This window comes from Gobio gobio (genome assembly GCF_949357685.1).
Source record: "Gobio gobio genome assembly, chromosome: 9".
Lineage (NCBI taxonomy): Eukaryota > Metazoa > Chordata > Actinopteri > Cypriniformes > Gobionidae > Gobio > Gobio gobio.
The window spans coordinates 17,367,847-17,395,313 of record NC_137115.1 but is presented as its reverse complement, the minus strand read 5'-3'; the positions used below and the strand labels follow the sequence as shown (position 1 = coordinate 17,395,313).

At 39.8% G+C, this 27,467-nt stretch overlaps 1 protein-coding gene across 1 annotated transcript in view; it reads right to left on the bottom strand.

Annotated features, from left to right (window-relative positions):
* Positions 1 to 437: 437 nt before the first annotated feature.
* syt9a (synaptotagmin IXa) overlaps positions 438 to 27,467 on the bottom strand; it is a gene marked incomplete at both ends in the record, with an annotated part of 77,408 nt that continues 50,378 nt past the window's right edge. The window contains 4 exons of the mRNA XM_079824801.1: positions 438 to 506; positions 12,029 to 12,158; positions 22,651 to 22,822; positions 25,002 to 25,122. Of these exons, the coding sequence (XP_079680927.1) occupies positions 438 to 506; positions 12,029 to 12,158; positions 22,651 to 22,822; positions 25,002 to 25,122 (492 nt within the window). The remainder of the gene's footprint in view (positions 507 to 12,028; positions 12,159 to 22,650; positions 22,823 to 25,001; positions 25,123 to 27,467) is intronic.

Genomic DNA, 27,467 nt, shown 5'->3' with positions numbered 1-27,467 from the left:
GGGAGGGTATAAATGAAAAAGGGAATTTGACATTCTAACCTCAAGAGCATTGAGTGACACACTGACACTCCATTTAAAAACACATACCGAGACTGATTTAGAAAACATTAACTTGGAATTGAAACTTTGAGAACAACATAAAAAATACTCTTTTCCACTTTTTTCCACTAAATTTTCTTTTCCAATTCACCATGAGTAGCACAAAATAACCATACAGTATGTGACCACTCAACATGCAGCTGAAACAATCAAGTATCCCCATGCAGTGGAAGGGCTTCCAGGAGCACAGGTAGAGGAAAATGGCACGCCATTCCCTTTGATGTCAGGAACAGCCTACTGGAGCTCTCTGATCTTGGACCTCTGGATTCCAGGACAGAACATCTTGTGCATGAATTCTCTTCTCTTGTTGGCCTGAAGATGAAAACTTGGACCTCAAGCTATGGTGATGGAGGAGCCTTCAAGGAATTACAGGAACCCCCCTGGCTTCCCCCTCCGGTACTGTGATACTGCAGAGAGCATAGGAGAACAAAGCACTATAGTCATCTTGGTTCACTCAAAACTTCATCGGCCATGCTTGCACTGATTTTCCATTACTGCACTGGACATGTGCATTAAGTTCAAGGTTCACAGATCATGCACTTAAAAATGAAATCAGATCAAGTATTTCACAGCATGGTAGCATTTAAGGGATAGGTCATCCAAAAATGAAAATGACTCCATGATTTTCTAAACCCTCAAGCCATCCTAGGTGTATATGACATTCTTCTTTCAGACGGATACAATCGGAGTTATATTAAAAAAATGTCCTGGCTCTTCCAAGCATTATAATGGCAGTAAATGGCAGCCCAAAATTTGAAGTATACATCCATTATAAAAGGTATCCATCCATTATAAAAGTAGTCCACATTTAATGTGCGGTGATGATGTTGGACGTAGCGTAAGCGTTTTGAACTGGGAGAGGTGTTACATTTTCTTCATAAGTTGAATAGGGAAAAGGCGGTCTGTTCTTTACTAAATATAAATAAATAAGCTAAATATTTTACTTTCTAAAGTTTAAAATATGGATATTTTTCTTACACAAACCCATCGATTCACTTCAGAAGGCCTTTATTAACCCCCCAGAGCCGTATGGATTATTTCTATAATGGATGGATGCACTTTTTTGGCTCCACATTTTGGGCTACCATTCACTGCCATTTTAATTCTTGGATTAGCCAGGACATTTAAAAAAAAAAAATAACTCAGATTGAATTTGTCAGAAAGAAGATGCCTAGGATAGCTTGAGGGTGAGTAAATTATGGGGAAATGTACATTTTTGGGTGAACTATTCCTTTAAATGATTAGAATTTAAGGTCACACTTTATATTAGGGGTCTTTAAAAAAGAAAAGTTGTAATATTTGTGTAGTACAATGTACTGCTATTGAGGTGGGATACCAGTAAGGTTAGATGTTTTGTGGCTAGGTGGTTTAACGGTGGGTTAAGGTATAAGAGAATGGTCAACAGTAGTGGTGTCAACAATAATCGATTCAGCGATGCATCGCAATGCGGGGCATGCACGATTCAGCATCGATGCGGCAAAAGTGCCATAATCGATTATGTCACCGTTTATTTTCTGGCCTTGAGTTGGACAATAAAGTTGTGAAGTTTCAATTACTTCCAGGGTCATAACAACAACAATCAAGATGGCTGAGGCGGAGGGAGATGACCGCGATAGACGGGTAATTAAAAACGCACCCAAAGCTTGGAAAGCGGACATCTGGGCACATTTCGGATTCTGACGCCGGCTTCACACCGCACGCGTTAGCAGGGCAGGAGCGGTGGGTATGGAGAGCGGGAGCCCGCGCCCCCATTGTGGATTCACACTGGCAGCGTTTGACTCGCGCAGCTCGTATATTGCAAATACAGACAAATATTGTACATTATGTCACATTTTCCGGTCTTCTCCTCCGAGCCCCGTCTGTCTCGTGCTTTGATTTATGATGGGCAGCATATGCTGCAAATGCGACCGTGTTCCCCTCTGTCCCAAACACACATGCATATAACTTGTTGTATATAAGTAGTTCACATGATAAATGTAAGTTAACATTAAAGTGAATATATGCTTCTAGTTTTAGTCATTTAAACAGGCTTTTGAAGTTTGGGCAAAAACTTCTGGCAGTGTTGTGTTTTTATTTTTTTTCACAGCGCTGGATGTCATATGGTGATCGTGAAACACACGGGGCACTTCACTACATGATTTCATGGTGAAATTTGTTATTTTCCATGTTAATCTGGTCAGTTTTGATCAAGAACAATCCACTGTGGCTTTAAATCAGCGTGAGCAGCGCGGCAAAAATAGACTCGGCGCCGAAACGATCGCGGCACTGCTGTTTCTGCTCCTGCGATGCGCTGCCGTGCCGCCTCTGCGTGCGATGTGAATGCTCTAATCTGTTAACATGGGAGCCGAAAAAAATATGCGCTGCTTACGCCCTGCTAACGCGCATGCCACACTAAAATAAAGCACGTTGGCAATACAACTAACTTCACGAACCATGTTTATCGTTGGCATCCTGAGTTGGCTTCAACAACAGTCGACACATCCCAGCCAAGAATTGATGAGTCGCTAGTGTCAACGTTACTGTGTGTTGCACTGACTGAATATTTTTATTGCTGGGTGCCTGGGTGGTGGTTGTTGTTACAATAGTGTGACTGTAATTACGGATTAATTTGCACAGGAGTTCATGAAGTGCCCTGTCTTAGAGCTTTTTACTTTGTGTAAAAAAACACTTATGTTCACTGCTGGAAAAAGTTGGCTTAGTTGGTTATTATTGCTCTATATAATTTCAAATGGTTCTAAAGCAGAGAGAAGAGAAACATTTCTCATTCAAAGCACTGAAAGCAGTGATTTATGTTTTCTTTTTCAGGTTTGAAAATGCCATATCCAATACCCTGTACCATTCAATTTTATTTTATTTAATGACTGATTTATGTCAAAGATACAGTTGAGTGATAATACACACATAGCAGCCAATAAAATCTGTTGTTCAATATCTGACTGCTTGTATTGCCTCATGACTGATTAAAAATTTGCCTTGTTGTGTGCAGTAGAATTTTGATGCATCGCAATGCATCGTAGAATCGAATTGAATCGAATCGTTACCTGGTGAATCGTAATCGAATCGAATTGTGAGGGCAGTGCCAATGCACACCCCTAGTCAACAGTGTAATTCTAGATGTTATTACAGAAATTAATTACATCTGTAAATACATACTTTTATTTTTTATATAAGTACCATGTGCATTGTACCATAAGATTAATTTATATGCTAGTAAACAGAAGCTGAAAATACAAAATGGGACCAAATGTATTATTAATTAAATAAGTAATTAAAAAAACTTTATAAAAAAATAGTTAGAATGAGAATGACTATTTAAAAATAGTAAAATAGATATAATAAAAATGAGAATGAAATAAATTGTCTTAAAATAGACCTAATTTTGGTTCATCATTATTATTATTATTAATCATAATACTCATAATAATAATTCATGCTGAAGTATGTGAGATCTAAAGTAGAAAGTTGAAGTTTTTAAGTGGGAGTGTAGTGTTAAAAATACGTTGGCCTTTAATAGGCAAAAACTAAACAAAAACTCACAGTACTCTTCACCTCGGCCTTCAAAACCATCTGCTGTTAGAAAAAAAAGAATTTGTTCTAGCTCCCTGCAGTGCCACAAATGACAGAGCTATATATACACAGTGGATATTTTGCTTTAAGTAAAGTCTCTAGATAGTTTTCAGAGAATATCTGAAAAATTCTGACCTTTCTTTAAGGGCAGTTATGTTTCTATGAGTTTGATTCTTTTATTTTCCCCATGTGAATTTGAATCTCTTCTGAAAAGAAAAGAATAACAAATGAAGAATCTCTTTGATATTTTGAGTATGAATTTTTCCTGCAGGACCACTATAACCTTGACTCAATTGTCCAGGGAAATGTTGCTTAACAATAGATCAGCTTTGCTTCAGATTTCAAATCTACACATTAAAGCTACACTGTGTGATATTTTCCCCCATCTAGCGGTTAAAAGGTATATGACCATCCAGTGAATATTAGTTTCTCTTCCTCTCAATTCCGATTTCGTTTTAACTCCTACGGTGGCCGATTTATTCCAAGATTAATATGGCTTCCAGTTCGACCTCGTCCACATTCGACACGGTGCCATCGAGTGTTAAAACGCGAAAGGCGAAGCTTGAATTTACGGGTATGTCCCTCTTTGGCTAATGTACTTTCAAGATGGAGGTTGCAACATGGCGACCCGCATTCGAACCCCTTACTCGTATGTATTTTCAATGGCATATTATAAACTTACGAGAATACTTTATTACTTGAAAGAAGTAAATATACATTAATGAGCACATATATTTTTGAAAGAACTAAGTGTTTTTAGCGAAGAATAAACTAAAAAAGTTACACAGTGTAGCTTTAACTAACAATGATCAATGTTTTTGACAGCATGTATTAATCTTTGTTAATATTAGTTAATCAAAATACTATTGTTCATTGTTTGTTCATGTAAGTTCACAGTGGATTAAGTATTGTTAACAGATACAACTTTTGATTAAAAAAAAAAGTATTATTAAATATTGTCCTATCCAAATCCTACCCAATACCTAAACTTAACAACTACCTAACTAACTATTAATAAGCAGTAATTAGTAGTTTACTGAGACAAACGTCATAGTTAACAGTTAAAGGGATAGTTCACCCAAAAATGAAAATTCTGTCATCATTTACTCACCCTCAAGTTGTTCCAAACCTGTATGAGTTTCTTTATTCTGCTGAACACAAAAGAAGATATTCTGAAGAATGTTTGTAACCAAGCAGATAGAGCAACCATTGACTACCATAGTATTTTTTTCCCCTACTATGGTAATCAATGGTTGCTCTATCTGCTTGGTTACAAACATTCTTCAGAATATCTTCTTTTGTGTTCAGCAGAATAAAGAAACTCATACAGGTTTGGAACAACTTGAGGGTGAGTAAATGATGACAGAATTTTCATTTTTGGGTGAACTATCCCTTTAATATTGAGAATTGGACCCTAATCTTAAGTGTGTCTGTAAAAATTACAAAAGTTAGGACATGCTGAATTCATGTTAACTAATGTAGTTAACTAATGTTGACAAACAAAACCTATTGTAAAGTATTACTTAATGTGTTTCTTTTTTATTCTTTTATTTCTTATTTCTAAATATTATTACTTTGTAGAGCCAAATTCTAAACTTTCTTGGTTTATGTCTCCAGAGTAAAACTAACACTGAAGCAGAATTGTAGTAATTTAATAAAGTAGGTTTACTCTACAAGAGATGACCATTAGTGATGACACATGCTGTTAACAAGTAGAGTCACTGAAGAGACAACAAGAACAGAAAAAAGAGAACAGAGTAGACACAACAATTACACACATAAATGATTTGTCATTAATGGTCAACCACCATTTGTTGACTACTTTGTTAATTGACTACAACATTGCTTCAACGTTCTGTAAATGAACACTGAGCCGTGTTCATTTAACACTGAGGATTTGGCTGTGTATAGTCTGTTTGCCTATTTATTTATTTACTTACTTATTAATTTTTTTTTAATTTTATTAAATTGTTACACTTCATTTATTATGAGAGCTAGATTCCCTGCAGCACATCCAAAGTCTTGGCCAAATAAAAGTATTTTTGTTACTGTATTTTATGTTCTCTGGAAGATTTACTTTCTTTGTTCAAATAATATCTCAGATTTGTGTGCATTTCAACCCCTGAACAGTTTATTCTCTAAACATTTATAAGACCAACATGTGTTTGTCCAACTGGACAGTTTTTTTGTGTGCAATTACATGAGTTTTTGAATAGTTTAGTGAGTGACGACATGGGCATCAAAGGCTCAAATTCTGAATAGAGTTAAAAATGGATTTTGTTTTGGTTGGCAAGGCCTCAAGGGGTGAGCAGCATGTCAGGGAAGCAGTCAGATGTTTCAGCATAACAGTCGGCAAAATGTCAACTTCCACATTCAACTTCCTCATGCACCGCAATATGACAGCCTAAAGGCACTTTACTATAAGCTATTAAAGGGGGTTAGCCCTAACCCTTAATTACATAATGAATATAGTTACATAATAAATAGAATTTAAAAAACAAATGTTACATTGCGAAAATGCAAACATTTGGATTCATGCCAAATAAGAGAGGTAGCTTATGTGAGCCCAATGCCGTTTAATTTTCGCTTTAAATTAATTAATTTTGGATTGATGTTTGTATGTTGTTTGTAATGAATGACACTATAATCTAATTTGTAGTTCATGTTTATTTATGTATATAATTATATAAATAGACATATAGCTACTTATGTTTTATTTGGATTTTATTAGGATTTGTTGTGGAGTAAGAAATTAAAATAGCCCAGGCGGTTTGTAAATGTTTCGTTTTATTTACTGGTATATAATATTTATAGAAATTAATTGTTTGCAATTACGAGGTTAACGGTTGTTTTTGGAGTATCAATTTCTCATCTTGACCGGGTTACATTTCTCCATGTTGTATAGCCATGAATTCTTAGGGGCGTGATATTCAAATGATTTTTTTAGCTGCCAAAATGATCAATGTACGATCATTCGTACGATGGGATTAACAGCATGTTGTTGTTTCATGAATCACACGTGAACCCTGTCATAAAATTATTTTTGCGCTCTGATCTGCGCTTGTTTCTACGTTAAATTGATAAATGAGGCCCATTGTGTTTAGATTTCATTTTCCCTGCTCCCGTTTTTGGTCATTCGTTTCTGATTAATCCCGCACCTGTTTCTGTTCTGGTTAATTATCTTAAGATGTCTTTCAACGTTTAACGTTGTTGAGTTCTCCTGATTTTATCCCTGGATTTTTTATTAAAGATTTCTCTGAATTTCCTGCATTGTGCGCTTATTACAGCCACACAAGTGACAGATTAACCCTGCAAATAATTAAATAGACCACTCCAACAATGCGCCTGAACACACCTCGTTTTCAGACCAGCACGCCCATGGGCACACAAATGGGCGAAAATGCATTTGGTATTTAAACAACGTGGCGTGAAAATGATAACTGAGCCAGGCTGAAACTAGCATAAAACAGCTTGTTAAGTTACTTGATATTGCAAACTGATATTTCTTACCATTTTTATTTAAATGTATTGTCTTAATTATAAACACGCTGGTTTATAGCGCAAACAGTTTTACAGTTTACTGCACTTTGTAATATTCTTCTCGATATTTACCTATAGTGGTTTATAAATTGGAAGTCTCGCACACTCACAGGAAACACCTTACTTCCGCGTTGAAAAACAAGGTGGATGACAGTGGTTCCCTTTCGTTCAGTCACTCAGTGACTGGCAAATGGTGGTTTCGCTTAGAAGCCTATCATCTCGAGATCTTAGAAAACACCCAATGGCAATGAAATGCCATGGGCCAGCGGAATTTGCATAGCGTAACTCCGCCCAACCTCGTGGGTATATAAGGAAGTACACTGGCAATGTCGCATTATGTTTCTGCTTCGGAAGCAAAAAAATATCTTCACTCCTGCAAGCCTGAAGTCTGAGTTCTATCTTCAGTTCTATGAGACGAGCGGTTCTCCACTGTGTTGGTGTGACTGCGCATTCCAGCGATCTCACATTGCCTGCCTGCTGATCTGTGCAGTGATCTGCAACAGCTGTGTGTGTTTTCCCTGGGCACTTCAGCACTCTGCAGAGCTTCCTCTCACAAAGAGCCTGAGTGTGGCACATCTTTTTAAAGACGGTTTGCCCGTGCACTTCTGGGTGCGATTGATCTCCGTTGCTGTCTGATGGGCACAATCACCACTCTACGTGTTTGGGCTTTCAGCACGTTCAAGCGGTGTTTGTGGATGTGTCATGTTCCCACAGCAGGAACATGACCATCGCGATGTTGCGGTCAAGACCCTCTGCCACACCCCAATCTGCCGAGATGGAACTTTGGCTGGTGGCCAGGGTGACCTGAGGGTTGTAGTCAGCTGCTGCCACCCAGCCATCGGCTCAGTTCCCTCAGCTTGCCGCCGAGGGCGCCCTCCTGCGACTCCGCCCCTCCAGCCCGACCCCAGCAGCCTTCACCCGGGCCGTGCCATGGAGGTGGTCGCAGGAAGGTGCCCCAGTTCGCTCAAGCCCCGCAGCCTGCCAAACGCCAGGTGAGGCGGTGCTCTTGACGTGGACAACTCAGAGATGGGTTTCAGTTCTTTCCAGGAGATGGTCTGGAGGGCAGCAGGGCATCTCCTTCCCCCAGGTGAAAATCCTTATTCTGCTGCTGGCCCCCTGGAAAGAACTCATGTCCCCATCCTGAGCCCCCAGAGACCGTGGATGGCAGTGTGCGCCACCCTAGGGCCTCGCCATTCTCGTCCTGCTCTGGCGCCAGCCTCCAGTCAGAGCAGACCCCAGTGGAATGCTAGTCCTTCCCTCGTCTCTTCTGTCGGGGAGCGGAATTCGACCCCGCCAACACCTCCCATGTTTGGGCCAGTCATTCCACCTCGCTGCCCCATCGTGGGTACGTCTGTGGCTTGCACGGTCATTGGTTCAGTTCTGGGAGCCAACTCGGCCTCCCAAACTGACCAGCTGATTCGTCCACAGGCTCGGCTATGCGATTCAGTTCGCACGATCTCCTCCCCACTCTCGGGGAGTCCGCTTACCATGGCGGGTGGCAACACCCCTGTCATGCGTGCGGAGTCCAGCCAAGATGAAGTCCGGCTTCACTGACCTGACTTCATTGTACCTAGCAAAAGCAATGGGTCAAGGCCAGTTCTGGACCCGCACGTCTTGAACCGAACCCTTCTTTGGCTTCCATTCAAGATGTTGGCAGCGAAACGCACCTCGAATGCGTTTGTCACAGATTGGTCTGCAGTGTTGACCTAAAGGACCCATACTCTCATGTCTCCGTTTCTCCCCCGACCCAGACCATCCCGTGGTCTGCCTTCGGGGGGCAGGCATTCCAGTACGTGGTTCTCCCATTCGGGGTACACCTGTCACCTCGCGGCTTCACTGAAGTCGTTGAGGCAGCCCCTGTGCCACTCAGGCACACAGGGTTTGCATCCCGAATTTTCTCGATGACTGGCTGAACCAGCTCACTCTTGGGACCGGGTTTGCGAACACAGGGACCTGGTGCTTCGGCACCTCACCTGCTTGGGGCTCCGGGTCATCTGGGGAAGAGAGCAAACTCTCCCCTGCGTAGAGGATCTCTTTTCTTGGCTCGGTCGCCGTGTACGCGCAGTGCGAGGGCGCACAATCGGTGCTGACTTCCCTCCGTCAACTCGAGGGCAGGAATGCGGTTCCACTGAAGTTATATCAGAGGCTCCTGGGGCATATGGCATCCGTAGCCGCGGTAACGCAGCTGGGCATATTGTTGTATCAACAAATGTCTCTGTCACGGGCTGGGGTGCCATGCGCAATTGACATGCTGCCGCAGGCTCTTGGAGGGGACCCCAGCGCCTATGGCGTGTCAATTGCCTTGAGTTGCTGGCAGTACAGTTTGCTCTGCACAACTTCTAGGCGTTGCTCAAGGGCTAACATGTACTAGTCCGTGCAGACAACTCTGCAACAGTAGCGTACGTCAACCAACAAGGTGACCTACGCTTCCGCCAGATGTCGTAACTCACCCGCCATCTCCTTAAATGGAGTCAGAAGCCTCTGAGGTCGCTTCGTTCCATTTACATCCTGAGAGACCTGAACTGTGCACCCGATGAGCTCTCACGATTCAGTCACTTCCTGGTGAATGGACACTCCATCCCCAGACGGTCAAGCTGTTTTAGGAACAGCTCGGCGACGCACAGGTAAATCTGTTGCCTCCCTCGACTCTTCCCATTGTCGCTTGTTTTTCTCCCTGACCTGTTCCCTCGGCACAGGTGCACTAGCGCACACCTGGCAGCGGGGCCTTCCCCGGTGAGCCTTCTTGCAGACACTGTGCAACATCAGGGAGAACAAGGAGCCGGTTCTTTTGGTCGCCCCATATTGGCCCGGCCGGCCCTGGTTCTTCGAACTCATGCTCCTTGCAACAGCCCCTTCCTGGTCGATTCCTCTGAGGAAGGACCTCCTTTCTTTAGGTCCATGGCATTAACATGCGACCTGTATCCGGATATTGTCCACATACACATTGAAAAGACAAGTGTAAACGCGTTTCTGATCGGAATGTTATCAGCGTGTCCTGGTAGTCAAGGACGCATTGTGATCGGATCTCAGTGTAATGTAAAACGCAATCCAGCCATCTTATCTCCATCCAGAGGGCGACGTCATATCAATCCCCACCCAGTCTCTCCGCGTGGATTTGACAAGTTTTGACAAAAAATAAAACTTATCTGAACTTTACAATAAACGTCAATCTTTAAAACAATTTATTTAGACACTATAGTGTGGGTAATTTTTAATTTTAATTGCACAACATTATCTGAATGAGGTGATCGCATGTACATGTACAATCACAGGTATGCGATCTTAATGAAGAGCTGCATGTTGCTTTGCCAGAGAAATAATCGGAATACACTTCGCTTTTTTTTTAAGTACCTATATGTATTTAGGGGGCAGTCGTGGCCTAATGGTTGGAGAGTCGTACTTGTAAACGGAAGGTTGCGGGTTCGAGTCTCAGGTCCGGCAGGAATTGTCGGTGGGGGGAGTGCATAACCAGCGCCCACCTCCACCCTCAATACCACGACTGAGGTGAGACCCTTGAGCAAGGCACCAGACCCCCAACTGCTCCCAGGGCAATGCAACAATATGGCTGCCCACTGCTCCGGGTGTGTGTGCACTTGGATGGGTTAAATGCAGAGCACAAATTCCAAGTATGGGTCACCATACTTGGCCACACGTCACTTCACTTTCACTTCACTATATTTTTATTGTTTCAGCAATATTATTAATCTCACATTACTGTCAATATACTGTCAATATAGTCATTGCACCCTACCTTAAACCCAGATAATGTGACTTTTTTCATATGATCAACCCAGTTATTTTTGTATGATCAACTTTGTAAGTATTCCTTTATTTAAAATTGATCTAAGACTGGCGATCTTAATCGGTTGTCGTAGGCTATAGCCTATAGGCTACCCTTGTTTAGTTCTAATTAATGATCTTTAATGTGATGTGCGTTCTTTAATTTCTATAAAACAAAGGTGTTCAGATTCTGCATGTGTGTTACTGCTATTACACATACAATATAAATGCTTGCGCACTCCTTCAATCATGAAATGCGTCGGAATAATGAATCTTTTCATCATACAAGTTAAATGTTGGGAAACTTAAAAAAGTCGATTAGTAGGCTACTCTATTTGTGACAGATTGTAAAAATTATGTGCTGTGCGCACTGCCATTGACAGAGGCTAAAGTGAAAGTCGTTTTAAGCTACGAAGCCATTTGAAGTTTCAGCCTTTCAAGTGCCTAAGACAGAAATCCGATCTGTTATCCAGATACATAGATACATAAGGCTAATGGTGATCGCATGTTAATGGCAAGTGTAAACGAAGCCTATAGGCGTGTAGTGTTTCTTTACAAAGTGACACACCAACTACTGGCCTAGCATGCATAATGAAGCATTTTAGTCGTTTTCGCGGATCCGTGTGAATGGGGATCGCTTTGACAACCTTGTCATCTGTATGCGAAAAACACAAAGGAAAAAATAGTTGTTATGTAAACGTACACTGAGTGTGTCGGATAAGGGAGACATGCAAAATGTGCATAGCATTGGCCCAGACCGGAGTTGAGAACCACTGCCATTTTTGTTTCAAATAACCATAGAGCCAGTGAAAACGTTTTATACAGTACACACTGGACTTTGAAAATATGCCTGCTGTCTTTGTAAAAGAACACAAGGGATTCAAATATAATTTCAAACAAATCAGTTTCTCATAATTTTATATTTAAAGTATATGCTGTATTTGGGACATTCAGTTTCATGATTGATGTATTAGGCCTGTTGCACAAGCAAATACTAAATTTGACCTGCATGAGGAGAACGAGGAAGTCCATGTGTTCTTACCTCGACGAGAGGATGCCAGTGTGCGATGGGTTTGCGTGGGTAAGTCAGCATTTCATTCCAGTGTTCTCTTCCCAAACCCTCGGCATCATTACCTACTCGGCACACACCGATGACCTCATTGTGACCTACACTGTGAAAAGAAACAGCAAAATACTCTGTTAACTTCGTAAGACTACTTCTTGCAGAAATATTGTCTGTCTTAGTGGGCATGTTTGCTGCGGTCCAAATCCGAATTTATCGAACACTAATTTACGTTTATCACAAACATGCACGGTGCATGATACAAAACAGAATACAGAATAGGTCAATATATTATCATTTTTTTTAATTATTATTAATTTGGTGGTATTATGCGAAGGAGAATGAATGACACTCTATGTGTGTTGTATTAAGGCAGCTTTCTAATGCTAGCATAATGTTGCTGATTATGAGCCATTCATTTGCCACTCAGATTGCACTCATTATGCATGATTACACTGCACGCTCACTCTCACTCATATCTAAGGTAAATCATTGCCACTGTCATCCCCTACACGTTTTGTTGAACTAATGACGTCATCATCGAGTTGCTTTCACATTCACGCAAATTGAATTTGGGCAATGCTACTTCCCAAAGAACCCAGCGTTAAGGAAACAGTGGATGCTAGGGGTGTAACGGTACACAAAACTGACGGTTCGGTACGTACCTCGGTTTTGAAGTCACGGTTCGGTACGAGTTCGGTACAGCAGATTTACAAAATTGCTTTTTATTTATTTTTTATATTTAACAGTGGTTTACTGGAGAAAAAAGTGTACTTGAATGAATTAAATTATATCTAAAAGTTTATTTAAGATATTTCTGTAAATTATATAGGGAGCCCTTAATATTAAAGGTTCACAACAGAGCCCAAACTATTAGCCTAAATTCAGTTGCTATTTATTTTTAGGTATAATAATCAACACTCAAATAACACATTGTGTGCAAATATGTAAACTTCACATAAGGCAGTTTTTGCATTAACTTCTAAATCTAATTATAAAATAGATTTTTTCTCCAAATCGTTGTTGAAATATAATAATTTATATACAGTGTCTGTCATTTTCATGACAGGTTTATTTAACATGCATGAAATAATCAAGACATCACTAATAGGTTAAGTAGAATATAATGAATATAACGGCTAATATAGAGCATATATTTAGCGAAAGAGTTGATTTCTCTAGTGAATAAAATTCTGTGGACACTGAATGACTGCCTGAGGTAAATGTGATGCTAACGTTACATGACATTGTTTAGTTCACAAGCAGTTATATTGACATCTTTCCGCAGTTGAAACACTGATTTAGCGATTACACCACATATATACATGACAGTAAATTGTAATGTATCCTCAGCATACCTTCAGATCGTCATTCATGTTTATTCTTGAATCTTTAGTAACAGATGATCGATCGCCTTCACAGATGATCGCGTTCACGCACGTGCGCGTCGCGCGGCCGCTTGAACTGTGATCAGTGACCAGTCACGCCACATAGAGCGTCAAAACGGCATTTATCGTTTGAATTTCGTGATAAAATGGACTGAATACTTAATATGTTCGTGTGGGAACTCGGATTGAAGTGTGTTCCGCGCTTACAACAAGCCGACAGTGAACTGTTAAAGATTACATTCATAACCGTTCGACGCGTGCACCGTTCACAAATGATCGCGGTCACGCGCGCGCCGCGCGGCCACTTGAACTGTGTTTAGTGATCACTGATCAGTCACGCACATTAAAGAGCATCAAAACGTCATTTATAGTTTGAATTTCATGATAATATGGACTGAATACTTAATATGTTCGTGTGGGAACTCGGATTGAAGTGTGTTCCGCGCTTACAACAAGCCGACTGTTAACTGTTAAACATTACATTCATAACCGTTCGGTACACGCGTGCACCGTACCGGAAGCCCTGTACCGAAACGGTTCAATACGAATACGTGTACCGTTACACCCCTAGTGGATGCAGTTTGTTTTTCAAGTGTGTTCCTGGCATTTTTGGTGACAAATGTTTTATAAGCAAGGCCCGTTGAATTTGCAGATCTTCGCAGGCGGTGAGTGAAACTGCATCAAATGTCTGTGTTGGCAATCACAATGTACACTCAGTGGTGTAGTCTAGTTTTTTGTAGTGAGTATACTGTGATTTTTTTTTTCCCCTCCCAGCCTCATACGCACCCATCCAACATTCCAATTTATTATAAGCGACAAAAGACATGTCAGCTGATAAAACCTGTGCTCCAGGTACCATATTCATATAGTATAATCATTCTTAAAGGTATAGTTCACCCAAAAATTAAAATTGTGTTGTAATTTCCTCACCCTCAAGTTGTTTCTCTCTTCTGTTTAACACAAAAGATGATATTTTGAAAAATGTTGGTAATCAGACAGTTGACTTCCACAGTAGGAAAAAATATAGACTATGAAAGTCAATGGGTGCTGCCAACTGTCTGATTACCAACATTTTTCAAAATATCATCTTGAAAAAGGCTATTGAAGCTATCTATTGAAAAATGAATCTCTTTTCAATAGCTAATTACAATAACTACACTGTAAAAAAAAATTCAGGTCTCCAATTGAAAATGTTCTAGTGACTGATCACATCTAAATTTTTCAGTTGGCCAAATTGAATTTCTGTGAATTGATGCAATTTAATTAACAGAAATTCAATTTTTTACAGTGTATTGATAACTAATATCACCATATAGTAATTTATTGGTGTAAATGTTTTAAATTAGACGTGTGCCAGTATCTGTAATGCAATATACCCATAATCTTATTAAATATAGGCTATGCTTCAGCTTTCATTTTATATTCTTAAATTTGATCTACAAATTAAATTAGAATAAGACACTGTAGGGCTGTTGCCAATTAAATTAAATCATTTACACTGAAAATGTTGAGAGATTGTTTTAAATATTTTTGAATATACAATTAAGAAATGTTGGAAATAAAACATTAAACTAACCCACCAGTAGGTGGCAGAATGTAAACGTTGTTGTTGTGGGAATATCTAAATCTTACCCAGATACAGCAATGCTATTTTCTGATTGGCTGTTCGGTAGCTATATTTTTTATTTGATTGGCTGGTGTCCAAATGGTCCCCAATAGTCCAAAAACGTTAGTGATTCGCAATCGCAACCACAGTCTATGTTCGCAACACAGACGGGGTTAGTTTATGAATGAAAGTTCTGTCACAAAAGCAGACCCCCCCTCCCCATCCCCCCCTCCCAAAAAAAAAACCCCACAGAACATGACTTTACTTGTATACAGTAGTATAATATAATATATCATTAATATATAATTTCTATAGGCCTATGCAATTATTTGTAAAAAAAAAAAAGTAAAATTATGTAGATCACTTTTACTATTTACATAAGCTGCTTATACTATTTATGTAAACTGCTTTTATTTATATTTCATTGCAACTTTAAACAGGTCTAAGGAGTTTGTTGTTTTCATGTAGCCTTGGCAACTAGCCGACCTGAAAAATATGCACATGAAATGAAACTTGTTTAACTCAACCATAACATGTCAGTTACAAACTGTACAGCGTGCAATATTGTCATTATGTTTATACTTTATACTTTTGTTTTTTGGGGCACTCTCCCTCTGCCATGGCGCTCCAGTTTTACACTGAGCTGATTCGGTTCGGGAGAAGAGATAAAAGCCCACCCACACTGACAATTGATTGGTTGACTTACCGAAACAAGCCAATCAGGATGCTCTCCGTCTTACATGCGCTTCATTATGTGCACACCAGCACACACACGTAAGGTCTCTCGCTCTCACTCGCTCTCTGCCGTGCGCGCGTGCACAGTCTGTGTCTCACATGCGCGCTCTTGCTCGCTCGCTCTAGATTGCGGGAGAATTTAACTAATTTGCGGGCATCAGGGAGCCGCTATAAATATGCGGGAGACTCACGGAACTTCCGGGAGACTTGGGATGTCTGCAAAACGATGTTGTTACGTATCCACACGCTTTTTTAAGTGGGTATACGGAAATCCTTGGCCTTTCCTAGTGTGTATACGGCGTATACCTGCGTATCACGTAGACTACACCACTGTGTACACTACACAAATGTATAGTGAATCAAAAGTTATCCATAATGCGATGCAGTGGCGTAACTTTGTTTTAAAAAGTGGGTGAGTGGGGGAAGTCATGTTTAACGTGATATTTTCATCCTTAACTTATCTCCTAACTATAGCATAATACAATATTGTCAGTCTATATAACTCCTCCTATAATTATATAAAGTGGTAAATCCAGTAACTTTTGCATGATATGCAGTTAATAATTCAAACACAACCATGTATACATTGACAATAATGGACAATTGAACTAGGGACACTCATGGCTTATATACACAGAGAATGAAATCAAAAGGGAAACCGAACAGGTGCGTGGAATCAGGAACTATGGAAACTAATTAACAAACAGGATAATTAACTAGGAACTATGCCCGGTACACATTGTACGATATTGGGCTGTCCCAGAAGAAAGATGACCAATCATGACGATTTCTGTGGTCATTGCTAACCGGTGCTCTGTTGTACAGTGAGAGAGGTTCAAAGACGGCAGTTGCACGGTCCTGTGACCAAAGATAGCCTGCGATAATTTTCATGTCAGAAATTTAGCAGGATCATCTCACAGTGTGTTTGCTGCTACGACCTATTTCTACTTACTGGCCAATAAATATGCAACATGTATGGCTTATTGATCAACATGGAGCTACAACTTAAAATTATTTACCTCAAGCTCCATTTACAAAATGGAAGTTGGCCTCTTTTCCCTAACCATGACTGTCCATATTCTCCTCTTTAGCTTCGTCCTCTTTTTTTAAATGCACATAAAAACCACAATTGGCTGAAGTGTGATTCATCTTGATCTATTTGTTTACCACTAGTGCAATGTTTTATTATTCTATACTAACTTGCATCGTAGCCTATAATTCAATAAGTGTCATCATCATACAGTCTAAATACATGTTGTACCAAAATGTATTAGATCTAGGGCTGGACCAGAATATTCGAATATTCGTTCGATGGGTTGGTATTCGATTTTCAAATTTGTGATTTGAATATTCGTTGTTGTTGTTTTTTCGCGAACACATGGCATCCCGCTCAAAACGGCTCTCATTCGCGCTTGCATATGTTTACACTATAAAATCACTATAAAATACAATACTTTTTTTCAATTATCTTATAGCCAAGCCATTTTTAATAGCCTCGTTATACTTAATAAATATATTTGCTTCTTCTTAGTGTTCCCTGCAGCAGAGCGCACAACTGCACAAGCTTATGTGGCAGAAGCCATGTCTGAGCTTGCATTTTGGGTTAAACTGCGTTCGTTTGACATTGTGGAAAATAGAATAATATAATCAAAATGTATTATCCTTTTTATACGTTAGGGATGTGACGGTGAAAAAATGTTCCCTCAGCGTTTCCCTCAATGCTGTGCTTGTGCACTGAGCGGCTGAACGCATGCAGCCCTGCGCCGCGTTTACTTTCGGTTTGACAATTCAGGGGCGGGTTGCTTGAATTGTGGGTTCATTAGCTATTATTCTATAATGAAAAACATAGCAACAAAACAGTACAATGACAAGCTCCCTTAAGTAGGCGCTTTTACATCGCTTTAAAACCAAATATTCCGCGATCATCTTGTAATTTAGCTCCTCGCTCTCGTGTAGAATATGATCTGACTGCTGATGTGCTGAGACGGCTGTTAATTTGGCTCGAGTGGCACGTTCAGTTTTTTAATTGTAGTTAGTCTTAGACCCTAGCCCGGCCGTGTCAAACAGCTTACCAAAACTATCGGCCCGAGTCCCGTGATTTTTTATTTTTTATTTTATTTTTTTATCCTCCCTATTAGGCCTACACATCGTTGCAGCCATTAAAATAGTTCAGTTTTGTTTTTAATGTCAAAGTAGTTATATTTCGTATAGTTTCTTTATTAAGTTAATTTAGAAAAATGTTTAAAGCATTTTTTTGTTTGTTAAATTAAAGTTTTAGTTGTTTTAAAGTAATGACCAAGCGGACAGCAGCTGACAGTGAGTTAACCGCATGTTTGATCAATTTAGCCTCTCAAATCAACACTGGACTTGTCTTACTTATAATGAAATCCATAGATATAAAACACTTCAAGCATCACAATGTTGGTTTAAACATTTAGCCTACTATCACCACCACCACCACCACCACCACAGTAAAAAGGCATTTTTGACAAGCCTGGGCTGATGCTGCTCGCAACGGCGCAAATGAAACAAATAAAATGAAGTGACGTGACGTGTTTTTTAAATTTATTTATTTATTTTTTATTTAATTTGTTTTTTTATTTTAGTGCCATATAGAACCTTTTTTTTTTAATAAACATTCCTCCCTATTACACATTGTTGCAGCCATTAAAATAGTTCAGTTTTGTTTTTAATGTCAAAGTAGTTATATTTAGTTTCGTTTCTTTATTAAGTTAATTTAGAAAAATGTTTAAAGCATTTTTTTGATTGTTAAACTAAAGTTTTCTTTTTTTAAGTAACGACCAAGCGGACTGAGTGAGTTAACAACACATGTTTGATCCATTTATCCTCTTAAATCAACACTTAACTTGTCTTGCTTATAATACTTTTTTTTTTTAGGAAACTATATAATAATATAATATATAAAATAAATAAATAAAAATTAGGCAGGTTGTCTTAACTTACAACTCTCCGCAAAATTAATATAAATCCGATCTTCAATTCTTGCGCTATATGCACATTTAACGGAGTTCATGTCAACGAAAGCAACAGATATGAGCTGCATTATAGGCTATTCATCAGCTCATTTCAAGATCAAAGACCGCAATATCAGAACGAGTGATCTAAGCACTGTAAGAGCATTTAGTCTCATTCATTTTAATGAAGATGATTGTGTTTTTGAGCATCTAAGAGGTTCGGCAGTTTGCGTGTTGGCTTGCCTTACTCATTTGCGGCGATACTCTAAACACTGCGAGCCATCTTGACAGTCGTGTTGTCATAGTCTCATGTTGTTTCCACCAGCGCAGCACACCTCATTGTTTCTTTTAATTAATGAATGTCTAAAATATAAAATGAAGGAAAAAGCCAGCGTTTGAGGTATGACGTGAAAATTGTCCCGAAGCCTGGCCCCAGCGGCAGAAATAGGGGCTCTTAGTCTGTTCTATAACTGAACAGAATTATTTTTACTAGCTACTATAATATATCAAAACTGGGACGTAACAGATCTGTGTGTTTTGTATCACTATTCATTGCCCGTTCGCGGAGCATATAAGCCCTGCCCGCGTGAGGCGCGCCGCTTCTCCAGATTCCAGCCTTTATTAGAGAGAAGGATATGTTCAGCTCCTTCCCTCCGAAGCTTCGAATATTCGATGTTGATTACTACAGAAGCTTCGAAGCTCAAAAAATGGTATTCGGACCAGCCCTAATTAGATCCATGTCATACAGTGAGATCTGTTTCAACTGTTAAAGAATGACTGATCACAATGGATCCAGGAGTAAGACTCATCTGTCTGTGCCAAGGTGAACGATCACTCGAGGACCACACCTGAGATTTCCTGGACCTTGCTTATCTAACAGTCTTCCCATATTTTGCCCTCATTGACTTTTATTGTTACGGACTCAATGGACAACACCAATCTAAACTAATTTGTGATGGTCCTGAAGGATAATTGGCTGAGTTATTGGACCATGCGCTTTTGTTGAGTGGTCCTCCTTCACTGTTGGGAAAGTAGAGGAGGATGCTTCCCCTAAAAAATATTTTGGGGAGGGCAGTGTGCAGTTGGCCCCGCAGCTTGCATATCCAGTTCTGATGGTCGCTAGTCCTGCTTTCAGTGCCCTCCAGTCCGGTGGTCCTGACACAAGAGCCTGTTCACAACATGGCCGCTAAGCCAGAGTCTTCAGCCAACATGACAGCCAGGTTAAAGTCTCCAGCCGTTATGGATATCACGCCAGATTCTATATAGATGTTAGAGCTTCCGGTCATTATGAACGTTGCATCTGATGCTACCTGGTTGAAAAAAACAGCATAAACTGGTTAGGTATGTTTTAAAGCATGGCAGCTGATTTAAGCTGGTCAAGTGCTGGTCCTATGAAACTAGCTCCAGCTCAAGACCAGCTTAAACCAGCTCATTACCAACTTAGGACCAACATAAACCAGTTAAAACCAGCTCCCATGCTTCAAAACATACCTAATCAGCATATCGTCGCTGCCCGATGAAACTCACGTATGTCCAAAACGGTTACTTTTCAGGAAGTGAAAAAAACACTGTATTTCAAAAGCAGTTGAATGTAGCGTTGTCATACTTGGTACGGCATCTTTACATGTAACCATATTCTTGCCAATGTAATGATATAATCCACATTTGACCAAAATTGAGTTTAAATGGACATACATGCATATTTTACAGTAACGGTGGTCGATACGCGTTCTTCCGATCATTAATTAGAATGGCCAAGTCGCGTTTCATATTGACAGAGGAATACGTGCTGGACATTCTCAGCCTCTGGCAAGCGGTGATAGCAGTATGAGTGAGGCATGTTCTAGTGACAATCATGACAGTAGCATTACAGGCTATAATTTGATCAGTTTGACTAAGAAAAAAAAAGTTTGAATCTTATCAATGAGACCGAGTTTATTTACATACTAGCAAGCAAACTAATCTGTGAAGAACTAGATTAGAACTAAACTGTGGAGAGCTTCAATGTCGTACTTTCGGCTATCCAGTGCTGAGCTTCGATGAAACTTCACGAGACCGGCGAGATGCTTCCACAGGGCGGGGAGATACGCGGCGTGATTGACAGCTTTGACACCAAATGGATATACGTGAAAATCAGATGACATGATTTCACAACTTTTCATTGGCCATTTAGATATGTGAAGCATACTGTATACGGAAATGAACCTGGACATTCAATCCGTCGAAAAATCTTAAAATCGGCAAAATGGACATACGTGGTTTTCATCGGACACCGATGATATGCTGTTTTTTTCCAACAGGGTATCAACACGTTTTCACTTCCTGTTTTCAGTTCCTGTTTCCACTGTTTTGCCTGCCTTGTTTGTTACCATAGCCACCATCGTTAATTTCCATGGTAACTAATCACCTGCACCTGTCCCTAGTCAGCCCCCTTGTTATCTTGTGCACAAATAGAGGGTATACATTGATGTCACTTTCCCACCTGAACACGCCCCCTGAGCCAGACTGAGTGCATGAATGGATTATGTGCCTAATTTTGACGCCGGGCAAACATTGCATGAAGCAAATTTGTCAGTGAATGCTTTATATAAATACAATATAGGTAGGTCTAAATCCGGCTGATCACTTATATCAATGTTATATATCGTCCAACCCTAAAACTTGTATGTTTTTTTATGTAGAATATATGATGGTAAATATTTAATTGATTGGTAGTCAATACAATATATAACAAAACAATATATAGGGTATGATTTTACCAGTTGTCCAGTTGTTACTGTGACTTGCAACAATCCATTTGATTCTCTTTTCTGTAGCTTTCAGCAATCTGTAAAAATATACCTCTGCTTTCTTGTCAAATCTATTTATAGTCAATCTCAAAGCTCTTTCCCGTTTTAGATGTGTTGTGTTTGTTTTTCACGGCATTCATGCTGAACCAATGCTGCCACCTGGTCTTTTTACCACTCAGTAGGTGTAACCACAGTCACTCCGGCCGGCTGTGACGTCACACGCATACCATCTATATCCTTGTGTTTCTCTGGTTGGTTGTCATTCATTGGTTTTTACTGTAACAAGTTCCTGTCCTGTGTTTCCTGGTTTACTCTGGCTACCCAATGTTTGTTTATCTTGTGGATTATTAAAATTAAACCAAACTGCACATGGATCTTCTCTGCCTGCTTCTTACACTAAGAAGCTTTACAATATGTTTAACAGTAGTGATATCAAATGATCATTGGCTCTCACCTGCTTCGTCACAGACTGTGACATGCTGTGTTTTGGGGGATCTGCATTTGAATGAGAAATGTGTGCCTTCACAGAGTGGATTGGGGATAAGAATCTCAACAATTAATAACTTACATTCTGCTCTGTACCTCATACAAACTATTATATACCACCAGAGAAGACTGCGACTGCAACACATTTTGACTACTTTTGGTACCACTTTTGAAATTTAAATAAATTATTTAAATAATTTATATTAAATAAATTATTGTGATTCCGCTTGTCTGTTATGTTTTTTTGTTTTGTTTTATAACTCTAAATATTTTTAAGGAATGGCTATGGGTATGTTTCGAGGTAAGAGTGGGATTTGCACCTCAAAATATATTTTTAATCAGTGCCGCCGCTGCCATTACACGCATCACATGCTGCGTGTAGGGCACCAAGTGCACCACAAGAGCACCACAAGAAAATGTTAGCCCCCCACCCCCCCAGGTCTCCAAAATTCTCACATTTCACAGATGCTTTGCATATCTTAACTCGTAACTGATAGATTGCTTAAATCAGAAATAACTAAATAAATAAACGGCAACAAACAAATAACTCCTATACCATGTAATTATGCTGGACAGAAAGGACACATGAACATAATTCAACAAACATTTGTGAGACTCTCACCGGTCATAGTCCATAACAGCTACGAGAAGGCTGATTTGGTCAATGTTCTCTGGAGGGACATCAAACACTATGGCCTCATTGTACACAGGGTTTAATGTGTTCCTCTTGGTGGAAGTTTTTCTTTTCTTCAGTCTTCGCCCATCACACATCAGAGAAACTTTCACATAAGGATCTAGGAAAAGATTCCAATAGAAAGTGAAAATTATTTTAATAATATTAAAAATATGACCAAAAATATAATAATTTACATTTAGGACCATAACCTATTTATCCACTGTTTCCTTTTATACACACATCCAAGTAAAGAAGCACCCAAGCTGAAATGGTTGTAACCATTTAAACTACAGGCATAATTGACTATCGGTAAGCCCCGCCCCCCATAGTTACTGTTGCTAACTCCGACAACCAAACGGAGTTGCTATATCTTACAATGACAGCTGTCCGTGTGAAAACCTTATCCCAAGATGTTTTTGGACACAGAATGTAGCGTATACCCCGTCCGAATGATGGCCAAACTTTACTGATGCTAGTTTATTATGTTGTAAGAGCTGAACAAACAAAGCATAAGAAGTGCGCACTAACGTCTCATTCACAAACTATCTCTCTCCATTGCATTACCATTAACATACACAGCAAATGACACAAAAACACCCATACAACTAACAGTAAACATATACACAGAGCTTATGACTTTTTGGGGGTGCAGTTAATAACTGGTAAACTTTGTATCTGCAAAACAACTCCGATAAACTGCGTGCAAGCTCTCCCTTTCACTACCCGTAAACTATAATACCCATCAAAATAGGAGTCCTCCTTAGCAAGACAGATAATGTACACTTTAAACATATCTAAAATTGTATTAATTTACATTTAAGCAGTTTAATATGGAGAGGCACTGAAATGTAGACCTTCGTGTTTTTGACCTACACCGTTAACTTACATAACGTGAGAACAGTTAGTTATTTCGGTTTGTATGTTAGCAGGGACTTTAATCATAACCTAATGAGAGTATGACAAACAGAAAATCCTCTCAGGATCCCTGGAATGAGTGTTACAGTACCTCAGGCACGACATTTTAGCATTTTTGTAGCATAAACACCATCAAACCGATGAGACCTTCGGATTTTCCAATGTTTCTCTATGGCGCTGACACCTAAAGATGTCTGAGTTCCGGTCCCAGCGCAACTGATACTCAACTGCCATTGGCTCATCTGCGTTCGAGGGGAGGGGCTTACCGATAGGTCAATTGTGGTATCTTTGAATTTGTAAAAAAAAAAAAAATTTGAAGTCAAAGTTATTACATGCATTTATGCATTTATTCAAATGAGAACTTTTTTTCATGTTGTTTTTCACTGGGGTGTTAAAACACTCTTTCCTCACCAGATTTAAACTTTACCTATAAGCCAGACTCTTACTTATCATACCATAAGTTGCAAATCCTCCATAACAATTCTGTTAATGGGGCACTTCAGCACTGGGAAGATGAATGTGTATTTAAACTGGGTCATTTATGTAGTAGATTTTTTTTTTGAATTTGGTGCCTTCTAGACTGAGAATTTTTTTTTTATTTTTATCTCATGTGAAAGACAACAACTTCCAGAATGCACTTGCTTCGCTACCCTAAGAGGCCACTCCCAAAGCAACGGCTATTGGTTATCACTTGCCTACCGTGGCACAGCCCCCAACGTCGTTTTTATAGTCATAGTAATAAAATAATTTCGTTCAGTTAGAGAATAGACACTGCAATTAAAAACTGAACGCGTCTTTTTTCACTAAAGTGTGAGTGAGCCGAAAGAAAAAGTCACATCACAGACACAGCAGGAGTTCGATTTCATTCATCACGAGCTGAGCAGAGCTGAGGTAAGCGCGGATGTCATTCTCGACGCGGGTCCAGTCTGGTGCGTTATCAGATCGCATGTGGAAGCTAAACTTTCATAGGAATTAATTGAAAAGTTGAAACACTCACTTTGCTCCGTACCGCTCCGTTATGAATGCCCGAGCCGAGCGGCGGGCGTGCGCATTTACATTCTGCGAGTGAGATCCCTCCCCTGTGGGCGGGTTGAAAACATGCGGAACTAGCTCCAGTAGTCTCTAGGCTCTGGCCAAAAATCCTCCGATGACGCAAAATGACGATATTTACGTCATCAGAGGTTTTTTTTCCAGAAATAAAATGCATAATTATCTCGTCTCAGGGGGATATGAGGGGGAAAAGTACCATAATTCGAATATACTACCGGTTAGTATACACTGATACAAAGCTTCATGCTAAATCACTGAAGTTACCCTTTTAAGGAGAAAATGGAAAATGTTGTGATATACATTATTTCAAACTGTGTAATCTGAGTGCGTACCTGAAGCTCCAGTGATGTCCATAGCTTTCAGATTTCGAGCTTTGATCATGGTGATGGTCAGCCGTCCGGCAGTGGGCAGGTAGCATAGAGAAAACATCAAATCCCCAAGATCCACATTGTCCTGGCAACAGAAATACGATTTATTCTCTTTTGATATTCTACCAGTACAGTAAACACATTAATTTATATCAATGACTGTTTGATTCAGTTTATTCATGTATTTGTTTGAAGACACAGTATGTAAGTTTCACTGCTAGAGGTTGCTTATTCAAAACAATAACTGAGGCATAGCTTGATGACACCATGAATGAGCATGGAATCCTTGTCGTCTTCACCTCCACAGCTGATGGAATGTAATCAGGCAAACCGTGTTAATTGATGAGCAAATTTATTAAATATGTATTAACCAGGGCTGTACCGTGTTGCATATTTGTGTACATATGTCTATGTATACATTTACCACAATAGCAGTTGTGCGATACAGTTTAACATGTGAGAACGAGCTTGTTTGTATGAAGAGAAATGAAGAGGTGAGAATTTTTTTGGTGCTTGTGTGAGGTTATCTAGGGCTGCATGATTAACTGAAATTAAACCAATATCGCGATTTGGCTTAGGGTGTATTCACACCTGTCTTGTTTGGTTCGATTGAATCGAACTCATGTTCGTTTCGCCCCTTGGTGCGGATCTTTTAGCCAGGCGTGAATACAGTAATCGCACTCGGGTGCGGACCAAACAACCGTACAGAGACCCAGCTGAAGAGGTGGTCTCTGTCTGGTTCCAAACAAACTCTGGTACCTAATCCGTCTTCTGCAGTGCCACTGTCAGCATGCCATGGTAGATGCACGTCAGTGTCATTATTCTAACGTTATTTTCGTAGCTTGTTACGAAAAAAAGAAAGTCTCTTTCACCTCAAGAAAACCGAATGCTCCTGTCCTGTCCTGTCAGCCATTATACTGTGCGAGCGCGCACTCAAAATCAGATTTTTACATGAGAAATGTGACTTGCTTAATAATGTGAAACAACCTTTTTAAGTAGGTTTTCCATTTACCTAAGAAGACCTGGCAATCTATTTGAGACCTGAGATTGATACCAGTTATCTAAAAAGATATAAGAAATTATACATTTGCATTATAATTTGGAACACATCATTTGGTTGATAGCTAAATAATTTTTTGTTCTCCCTCTCCCTTTTCTTTGTGTATTGCGTTTTCCCGTAAATCACACCTGAACAGGGAAGGATATAAATATTCTTTCCTTCCCTATTCTTTTCTCTCCTCTGTGACAGTCAAAGAGACAGTTGGTGTGAAGGGCTTTTTCTGATATAAAAGTGGTGCTGCATTTAGTGCCCCCGCCCTGTTAGTTGCAAGCCCTTGACGCATGAATGTGTGCTTTCCTACTCCAGTGTGTGAGTTAAGTGACTTTAAGTCTAATTTGCGTGCTGTAGTAGTGGTGAGGTGCTTGTTTCGTGTATCACTCTGTACTGCGGGTGGATAGCTAGGTGCCACGTTACCACGTCCCCTCATTTCACCAGCACTTCCTCCGAATTCGGGATGAAAAGCTAGAAGTCTATTTCCTAGCGCATCTAGCGTAATGAAAAGTTGATGAAAAGTCCCTGGGATTTGTTGAGGAGAAGAGAGTGCGCTTCCCTCATGATTTCACATTTGGAAACATGCAATGTGAGGTCTATATATCCTCCCTATCCCCTAGAAATAGGTGTAGGAGTGTAAAAAAGAGTTAGATATTTTCTATTTATTCACATATCGCTCTTTTTTTTTTTTTTACTTCTCGCCCCAGCAGGAAAGTTCATGAGTGACGGCGCTTAAAGCGAGCTGTATTGACAGAAAGTGCAGCATGAAAAATAAATAACTTCTTTGTCAGCAAAGCTATCCTTAGTTTGTTTAACTAGGATGATATATTTCCTTTGGTCAAGGAATATGGAAGATTAAGAGAAACATTTCACTTTCTCTCTCCTTTATCAGCCCTTTTATGACTTAGAGGTATTTACAGCCGCCTTCTATTTACAGTGCAGTTCTTTCTTTCTTTTTTCTCCAGAGGAAATATGCAGGGAAGTTTTTTTTTCCTTCCTTAGTCAAGAACATTTATGCAGGGTTCAGAGGCACCATTGATACCAAATTCATACAACTTTAAAAAATGGAATCTCTCCTGTGAAAAGAAAGAGTGTTGATGCCCCCACTCCTTTTGCCATGCGTCCATATTTAAGTCTGTATGATTGGGCTGATTTAGACGATGGTTAGTTGGCTTTGAGGTAGCAAGTTTCTTCCTCAATTACCCCTCCAATGAGCTGGGGTTGATGCCATAGACTTAATCGGTCTATGATGAACGCCCTTAGCTTGTTAAGGTTCCATGCTTCCTCAGTATTCCAGAAGTAGCAGCCTGACGGTTTGTTACCTGATTTATCAGGTAGAGCACTTCCCTAGGGTCTGGCAGTGAGGGCATTTTATTCTA